Below are 10,240 nucleotides of genomic sequence, written 5' to 3' on the forward strand. Positions count from 1 at the left end.
TCAACTTTTCGGCTAAAGTCAAGTATAAAACTTACTACAAAGCTACAATAATCAAGACTGTTTTATTGGCATAAGGATAGATATATAGACCAATGTAATAGAATCCAGAGTTTTGAAGTAAACCCATGTATCTATGATTAATTGATTTTTGACAAGTGTGTAAAAATTCTTTAGGGCATAGTCTTTTTGACAAGTGACGCTATGACAATTGGATATCCACATGCAAGAGAATGGAGTTGGACCCCAAACTCACAACATATACAAAACTTAGCTCAATATGGATCAATTACCTAAATATAACAACTAAAACTAAATACACCTAGAAGAAAATCTAATGGTAATCTTTATGACCTTGGATTTGGCAATGGATTCTTACATATGACATGAAAAAAGTAAGCCACAAAAAAAATACTCAAATTGGATTTCACACAAAATAAAACTTTTGTTTATCACAAGCCTCTCCAAGAAAATGAAAAGACAATCTATAGACTGGGGGAAAATATTTGCAGATCATATAGCTGCGGTGACTTTAACAGTCAGAATATGTAAAGAATCTCTACAACCCAACAAAAAATCCAATTTTAAATTGGGCAAAAGATTTATAAATGTCTAATAAGCACATAAAAAGATGCTAAGCATCATTAGTCATTGGGGAAGTTGCAAACCAAAACCACAGTCACGTATTACTTCACATCCACTAGAATGGCTATAGTAAAAATCCTGGAAAATAACAAGGGTGGGCAAGGATGTGGAAAGTGTGGAACTCTCGTACATTCTTGGTGGAAATGTACAATGATAAAGCTACTGTGGAAAACAGTTCAGTGCCTCCACAAGAAGCTAAGCATAGGAATTGCCATATTACCTAGTAATTTCACTCCTAGTATATATTGAAAACAGTAACTCAAATAGATACTTACGTGCCACCATATATTGCAGCATAATTCACAACAGCCAAAAGGTAGAAATCACCCAAGTGTTTTTCAACTGATGAATACCTAAACAAATTATGGTGCATACACACAATAAAATATTATTCAGTCACACAAAAGAATGATGGTCAGAGATACATGTTAAGATACTGGTGAGCCTTGAAAACTTTCTTAGTAAACTAAACCAGATACAAAATGAGAAAACCTGTGTGATTCTATTCATATGAATTATCTAGACTAGGCCAATTCATAAAGCCAAAAAGCAGATCAGAGGTCACCAGGAACTGTGGGAAAGGAAAAATAGGGAGTTACTGCCTAATGAATCCAAAATTTCTATTTGTGGTAATGTAAAAGTTTTGGACGCAGTGGTGATGCTTGCACAACATTGTGAATGTAATCAGTGCCACAAAATTATACTTAAAATGGTGAAGATGACAAATTTGTTATATAAATTTTATCACAATAAAACAAAATAAATGTGTAAATTAAAAAAATTAATATTCCAGACCATAAAAACATGCAGCATGGAAATGGCTATCAGGAGAATAAGAATGAATTAAACTTAATTTTATATGAAATGAAGATAAAGGTATCAATTTAAAACCCAGCACATGAAAATTTGATATCAACAGAAAACAGGAAAGGAAAAAAAATCTAAAAGAAAGCATTAAAATAGATTAAAAAGAAGAAATGAGAAGATAGAAAACAATATAATCACAATTACATTAAGTGTAAAAATGTTTCTCAATAATTTTGAGATTACATTATTAAAGTGTCAAAAATGAGATATTTGTTTTCTACAAGAGACATTTAAAAAATAAAAAGCAGAAGTGTTGAAAATGCAGAGGTGGAAAACACATGATCTAGAAATGATAAATGCTTGAAGTGATGGATCCTAAATATCTTGACTTTTATTACACATTATATACATGAAACAAAATATCACATATACCTTACAATGTTGAACAAATATTATGTATCAAAATAAAATAAAATGTAACAATATTAGGGAATTTACCAAGGGCAAAATAAAATTTAAAGCAAAAACTTTCATGATAAGGGTTTTTAATATTAGTAAAAACCATAAGAAAGTAATGACCCTGAATAAAAATGCAATTATCAACATTGCTTCAAATTAAATGCAACTACAAATAAAACAATTATGAGCATAAACAAATAAATCAGTAATTGTAAGTGTAGGTTTACTAATTTAACTATTGGAAATTTTCATATATTAAAGATGTAAACTAGTAATATCATTAATGTTCACCTAATGTATATACATTTAACACCATCAAACTCATTTAAAGAAAATCAGTCACAAAAATGGATCATACGTTGGGCCAAATAAATCTCATCCTAGGCCAAATATCATACACATATGCTGTCTGACCCAACTTAAATAAAATAAGATATCAATACAAAAGTTACCTATAAAAATCTCATTATTGTTAAATATCTCTTGCATTAAAATGAAAGTGTGAAGAATATTTTGAAATTCTTTGAGTTGAATACAATATAAGAACCATGTGTCAACATTTGTGGAATACATGTAAGTTGATATTTGGGCAGAAAACATACAATTTTGAATACTTTTACTGAAAAAAAAAGAAAGCTAGTGAAACAAACAACTTTTGCCTTCAAAAATATGACAAACTGTCATCCTAAGCAAATTAACGCAGAAACAGAAAACCAACTATCACATGCTCTTGCTTCTAAGTGGGAGCCAAACATTGGGACACACAAACGTAAAAATGGCAACAATAGACACTGAAGACTAAGTGGAGAGGGAGAGATGGCAGGGATTAGGGGGTAAGGACTGTCAAACTAGCTGTTGAGTACCATGCTCACTACGTGGGTGATGGGTTCAATTATACTCCAAACCTCAGCACCAAGGAATATAATCTGCTAACAAACCTGCACCTGTACCCCCTTATCTAAAATAGAAGTTAAAATTATTTTTATAAATTAAAAAAAGCTGCATAAAAATATATGAAAACCCAGATGTCTGGAAAAGTCCTTCCAGTCCAGAAAAGATAAAGATACTGAAAAAGAAGCCTTCAGAATTATTTTTAAAGTGCATGGTCCAGCTGTCAAGAGAGTTAAAAAAGAATCCTCAGATGCCAGAAATAGTGGGAAAGTGCAAATCATGAGAGGAAACAGTGCTGAAGATAGAGTTAGTCCCTAACTGTCTATCTTGGAGTTAGAGGAGGTTATCTATCAGAGGGCATTGTCACTGTCCTTTAAACCGGTGTTTTAAGTATTTTTTTATTTTGTTATTTTTTTAAATTGATGTTCTGCGGTGAAAAGGTATATGCAAAACTATCCCTAAAGGCTGACAGAGCTGAGAGCCCAAAGAAAGAGGCTAACAAATCCAGTTTCTCAGAAAGAAATGTTTATTTATTTATTTACTTATTTATAATTTTTACTCCAACCACTTTTTGGGTCCAAGTATTTTTTTGTTACATGGATGAGTTATATAGTGGTGAATTCTGAGATTTTAGTATACCCATCACCTCAGTAGTGTAAATTGTACCTAATATGTAGCTTTTTTATCCCTATCCTCCCTTCCGACCTCCCCCTTTTGAGTCTGTAAAGATCACGATATCACTCTGTATTTCTTTGCACACTCATAGCTTAGCTCCCACTTGTAACTGAGAACATGCAGTTTTTGGTTTTCCAGTCCTGTGTTACTTCGCTTAGAATAATGATCTCCAGGTCTATCCAAGTTGCTGCAAAAGATATATATATCTTATACATCTCTCTATATATATATCTTATACATAGACATATGTTATCTTCTTTAAAAGAAATAAATATTTAATAGGAACTTATAAACAGAGGCAATGTCTTGGGTGGCCGCAAGATATTGGATCCCCACACCCGCCCTCCAGAAAATATCCTTTATATATTAAGCTTTTTGGGAAAAACATGTGCAGCTACTCATACCTCAGACTCTCTTGCTAAAACTTATGACCACTAAGAAGGTTAGCTCTTTATGAGGGGTTGTCTATGTCACAGGAATTGTTTAAAGAGCTTGCTGCAGAACACATTGGTATGCAGGAGATAAACATCAGTGGCTGTGGTAGTTTTGCTTCAGGATGGCATCACTCTTTCTATGCAATAGGCTATTTTCCTATCTTATGTAATAATAACTGTACACATTTATCAGGTACATAGTGATGTTTTGAAACATACAATGTATAGTGATTCGGTAGGTTAATTAGAAGATCTATCATCTCAAACATTTATCATTTCTTTATTGGGAATATTGAAATCCTCCTTCCTGATATTTAAAACTATGTATTATTGTTAGCTATAGTCATCCTATAGTCCTATAAAACACTAGAACTTATTCCTCCTATCTAGCTGAATTTTGTATACTTTTACAAATCCCTGTCCTTCCCAGCCTCTGGTATACTCTGCTCTTCTTTTTACTTCTATGAGATCTTCTTTTTTTAGTTTTCTTATATGAGCGAGAATGTGTGGTGCTTAACTTTTTGTTTCTGGCTTAATTCATGTACCATAGTGTCTTCCCTTTCCATCCATGTCATTGCAAATGGCACTTCATTCTTTTTTTTAAACTGCTATGGATAAATAGTATTCCATTGTGTATATATACAGCATTTTCTTCATCCATTCATGAACCAGTGCTTATGTTTTAAAAGATCATATGCATGTTGGATAAGATACCTGACTTGGACTTCTCCAAAGTTAGAAGTGAGATTGGATACTATCTATAAGCCAAGACCCTTGAAATGCAAAACCTTAATAGACAAATGAGAAAATAATATATGTCCAGCAAAAGGCTAAAGTAGGAGTACTAAACAGGCAGCCAGGGTAGTTAATTGAAAGGGAAATGTAAAGGGGAATGAAAGAGGAATGTTGCTCTAAGAATTTATAACAATAACCTTTCACTCGTGTATACTTGGGGCTAGAAGTTAAATTCTATATAGCCTAAATCATTGCAAACTGAAAAGTTTAGCTTAAGGAAGTTGAGACTACAAGTGACCCCAGTCAGCCTTCACAAAGTTAAACTCTTTCTGGCAGATGTCACTGTAAACCTGACCTCAAAGAATTCCCACAGACAATATTCTAATAAAACTGAGTTCAAAATAAAATCATAAAACATGTGAGGAACAAGCCAATATAATCAAAAGTTAGTACAAACAACAAAGTTAGTCATCAGAGCTAAAAACGCAGCAGATATCAGAATTAGAGCTTATGCAGTCTGTGCAAATGCTAGGGAAGATTCTTTTTCTTTCCCTTGTTTCTCAAAGCAAGTATTACTAAACAGATATTTTTTCATGTGCCTCATCTTTTATTTAATTGTATTTTTCATATGACATAAATTATTACATAGAAAATTACGTAATACTACAAGAAAATTAAAATTATCTATAATCCCAATATCCACAGATAACCTCGCCATCCAGTTTATATATAAATCTAATCAAAACAGATTTTTAAAGTAACATGCTTATTATCTGTCATCTATCTATGTTGAGATCTATTTTACAATATATGTAGAAATATGTTAACAATGGTTAGTTGAGTACTGCAAATGTGCATAATCAATTTCTTCTTTATATATTTTTGTGTTTGCTAATTTTAGATGCAATAAAACTGTGTTTTATAGTAGAAAATGGAGCTTTTGATGAAAGGAACAGGTATCAGTAAAAATAAGTTAAAATCGGCAAAAATAGCAGAAGAAACCATAAATCAATATGAGATCATGTAAATTATCCACTTATTTCCCCAAACATTACAAACTAAATTACTCACTAAATAGCAAATTAAGAAAAAATCATAACACATATATGGCATAGTGTTAATGTATAAAGTAGTCACAAAATTGGTAAGAAAAACTATGACATGAACAAATAAGGAAAAAACAATGAACAATTCCCAAAGTGTATATGCTATTGGTTAATCCTGTAATAATGGTAATCAAATATATGTGAAGTAAAGATATTTTTGCAATCAAGGTAATGACATTAAAAATAATAACCTGCTTGATTTCGAGACTGGAATAAGATGTATATTTTTTCACTATTAACATATAGGTTTACTACTTCTACAGAGCAATTTATCAGTTCTGCAAGGAATTTGTCAAATTTCTCCCCATTGGAATTTTCCTTAAAAATAATTTACATATTACTCTGTCTATATACTAGTCATACTGGACCTTTAGTTTCTGGAATACCCTCTACTCCTTCTTGCTTCAAGACCTCGACATGATACTTTCCCACCCCAAATTTCTCCTCCTTTGTCCACCTTACTCCTACACATTATTTAGATATCAAATTAAACCATTAACCTCAGTGACATCTTGTCCATTCCCATGACCAGGTCAGGTCAACATCCTATAGTTTTTCTATCCCAATATCATAAATGTAATTGTTTAAGTTAGCTAGCTATTCATTTGTTTTCCATTAGAATATATTTTCCATTATATTGATGTCTTGTTCACTACTCTGTCCTCAATACCTAGCCAAGTTAGCATTCATATAGTATTCATATGAATGAATAGTATTCATGCTCTATAATACTCATATTATGTTTATTTCTAACAGTGGAAAACTGAAGACAATTTAAATGCAAACGATATGATAAACATTAAGTATATTATTGTATATTTGCAAGGGGAGTTATGTACCCCTTAAAATGATTAGTATAAGTAATTTTTGAAAACATGGGAAAATGAATAAATTCCACATTATCAACATAATCTATATGGAGAACATAGTTCTTTTTACAGTATAATTTCCAATAAGCCAATATATTTGGTTGAAATAGGCAGCAGCATTAGGTTTTCTTTTTTCTGTTATCTCTTTATCTGTACATTCTAAACACAATAGTTTAAAAATATAAAAATATTGATTTGGAAACCTGACATAGAAAATGAATTAAGTTCTTATATTTGGAAATATTTCACTTATTAGGCCATAAGTATGAGATCAAGGCACTTTTGGAAGTTGCCAAAATAAGTCACTGAGTTTATAACCTGAGTTGGACATAAAATTTCACTTTAAAACCCAAAATTTGAAACATGCCTGTGACTGCAAGTTTGTGTAGATAAACGTGTGTGTGTGTGCGTGTGTGTGTGTGTGTGTGTATGAAGCTCTAAGACAGAACATTTCATATTTCACACAGATTCTACCCTGTGTTCATCTTGTGTCCTTTGGTCAGGGACTGCGTTGAATCTTGCAGCCTTTGGATCTATGCTTCTAGAAAAATCTTTACTCAACTTTAATTGGTTCATAATCTGCCTTATCTCAAATCACTGATTATGAAGAGTATATTTATTTCATCAGTGTTTTGATCCCATATCCCTCACCTAGACTCTTGTTTCCCTAGCTATATTTCGCAGAACTACGTCTATTACTCTGACTACTTGCTACACATCAAACATACACACCAGTAAAAGAGGATGTTAGATTTTAAAAAATGAAAAAAATAACCCTTTAAATAATTAAAATAGCATACTGAAAAGAAGCACCACCATCTATCCTCACTTCCATGTTCTAAATGTCAAGATTGATCTAATTTTCTTTCTTTCTTTTTTTTTTTTTTCTTTGGGTTTTCTTGGAGAATAGGTGTCCTTGCTTCAGAAAAGTCAGGTAAAGCACAACGAGAAGTCTTATTTTAGAGCTTATTCTCACCGCTATAATTTTTACAGTGAATAGTCTCCAGGCTGATGGTTTTCCTCTAGGAAGTTTGTAGGAAGAAGTTGCAGGGTGGGGAAGCTGACTAAGCCACTGAGTTTGCATGTGAGATTAAAATCTCCTCAAAGACGAGATTCCCTGAAATGTAGTCAAAACAATTATGGAAGATTTCAGTGATTTTTAATGACACAGTTTAAAAAACAAAGCAAGAATGCAGTGCAGTGAAACAGATCTTCAAGGATTTATTCACTGGATTCTTTTCATGGAACATCCATATCTCCCCAAGGTGTCTATGTGGCTCTGACGCTTTTCCTTTTCTCACAGCACTTCAATTGCTGTAGTACCCTCAAAGAGGCTTGCTTTAGCTTGCTGTTTCCTAGAATTAAGATAAATGAGTGACCCCAGGGATAGATGGCTGTGGTTGTCATTCCAAACATAAGCAACAGTTTGTTTTCTGGCACAGTAAAATACGATATTTCTATGGCTATGCCTATAAAATACAAGATAAAGAGGATGATGAAAGATATTAAAACTTTCATTGCCTTCACATGAGCTTCAGAGATGGAGTCTCTCAGTCCTGTCACATTTGATTGCATCTGCCTGTTGTGTCTCCAAAGGGAAATGATCAACAAAACACTTGTAATTAGGGAGAGTGTAAAGAAGAAAATGACTCCCAGATTTAGCAAAATCTGCTTAATAAAGTATTCATTTTTAAATATGTTGAGACGCCAGACTGTGTCATTCTTCATTTTAAGATCATTAAGAATCTTCGCAATATATACAAAATTAAGTAAGCATGAAATAAGTAAGAATCCCATCAGAAGGGGAAGAACCCTATTTGTTCTAATCTTCAACCAGAGAAATATGTAGTTGGAAAAATTTGCTATCTTCAGGAAATAGAAGATGCTGAGGCTGGTGGCAAACCATATACTTGATTGATTACTAATTACCCAAAAGTAACTAATATATTCAATTAGGTTACCAGAAGCATATATATCTGGAGAGAATATCTGTATGAATCCATCTGTAATTATTAGCCATATCAGAAAAATTCTAGAAATAGATAAGCCGGTGAGAATAAAGCCAATTGTAGATAACTTATTCTTGGCACAGTCAATGCAGTTTACAAGTCCAATAAATCCATTCCCTAAAACCGCAAATACTGACTCACTAATTACAACAAAAATGAAGATGCCTTCCACTACACTTAGCATATCTGCTAATTCTTAATATTGCTTCTGTTAAGTCTATCTTAGATTACCTGCTGCAGAACGAGGCATATATTGGCTGCTTGATGGAAGCATGACTTTCTTCTCATTTGTTACATAAAGACTTGAAATTGCCCCAGTAATGGCTTATGATGGAATTAGAAATTTCTCAATGAAGACCTTTCCAAATATATCTATAAAACGTAGCTAGTCTAGAGAATGTTCAGACTGAATGCCTATCTATAATTTGTTAAAATGCAAATGAAAATTTGTGTTTCATGGATTTTACATGTCCTGCTGAGACTACTTTACATTTAATAAAGTGAATTGTAGAGAAGGAGTGCCAAACATATACCTATAGAATGTAATGCAAAACAGAAACAAAATACTTGACTTTATCTTTTAAAATACCAAATCATTATTTATGTCATTTATAATCAATTTATATTTGTAAAGAAAATACTATGTAGAAGTGAAAAACAAATTTAGCCATTGTAGATACCTACTCTAAATGATCAATTTAATTTTTAATTAAAATTTAAGTTCAACTCTGGGTATGACAAGTCTCACAAATGTATCACAAAACTGTTGCTGTTGTTTTATACTCATGGTTATTACACCCTTGAATGCAGAAGATAATGTTGACTACCCTTGACATGAAAGGCTCAGGAATAATCTCTTCATTTAACACATTACTGTTTACAGGCACTCATTCATTTATCCAACAAGTATTTACTGAATATCTAGATAGAACAAACTCTCTCTTGATCTTTGAGGGAATATAGTGGTAGACAGAATCTCAAAGCTTGTGTGATTTATGGAGTGTATATTCTAATGAGGGAGGCAGGAAACAAGTAAATCAACATACTGATCTAAGAATTAAAAGTGAAATTAAAAGTGAAATCTACCACTTATTGAGCTTTTATTATATTCCTAGCACTATGTTAAGTATCTTAAGGTCATTTTTTTCTCATCTTAATTTCATAAGCCTTCAATCCTTTAAAAGAGGGACTATTTTTTGTATTTACATTAAAAATGAATAAACTAAGGTTTGCAGGAAAAAAGACCTCCTCTCGTTTATCCTGGCATGACTACCATAAATAAAATTGCACAATGATTTCAAAATAAAGTTAAAGTAAGCATAGGAATAGACTACAAATGATAGAAAATCAAAACAAACCAACCAAAAGTAAGTAGGAAATGTAAATTCTCATGGACTGTGCATATTGAAATTGACAGATTTAAGAATATGTGTAGATAAATTAGCTAATGTATACACTGTTTACAAAACACAAGATGAAATTTCAGAGAAGAGCAGCAAGAGACCATCAGAAAGAAATGGGAACATCTGGGGAAAAACTTCTAGAAATGGAGAATATAATTATATAAAATGTAAATGAACTAAATACTCCAAGTAAAAATTAATATTAACAAA

General features: G+C 32.1%; 1 protein-coding gene across 1 annotated transcript; it reads right to left on the reverse strand.

The window, feature by feature from the left end:
* Positions 1-7,758: 7,758 nt before the first annotated feature.
* On the reverse strand, positions 7,759-8,892 carry LOC105542022 (taste receptor type 2 member 10). Its single transcript, XM_011983377.1, has one exon. It carries the CDS (start codon positions 8,809-8,811, stop codon positions 7,888-7,890), a length of 924 nt encoding a protein of 307 aa, XP_011838767.1. The 5' UTR covers positions 8,812-8,892; the 3' UTR covers positions 7,759-7,887.
* Between the last annotated feature and the right edge of the window lie 1,348 nt (positions 8,893-10,240).

Source organism: Mandrillus leucophaeus, unplaced genomic scaffold (genome assembly GCF_000951045.1).
Source record: "Mandrillus leucophaeus isolate KB7577 unplaced genomic scaffold, Mleu.le_1.0 Scaffold249, whole genome shotgun sequence".
NCBI classification, from domain to species: domain Eukaryota; kingdom Metazoa; phylum Chordata; class Mammalia; order Primates; family Cercopithecidae; genus Mandrillus; species Mandrillus leucophaeus.

Excerpts from the sequence above, each read along its gene's own strand:
- LOC105542022 (XM_011983377.1), bottom strand. The coding sequence starts at position 8,811 with ATGCTAAGTGTAGTGGAAGGCATCTTCATTTTTGTTGTAATTAGTGAG.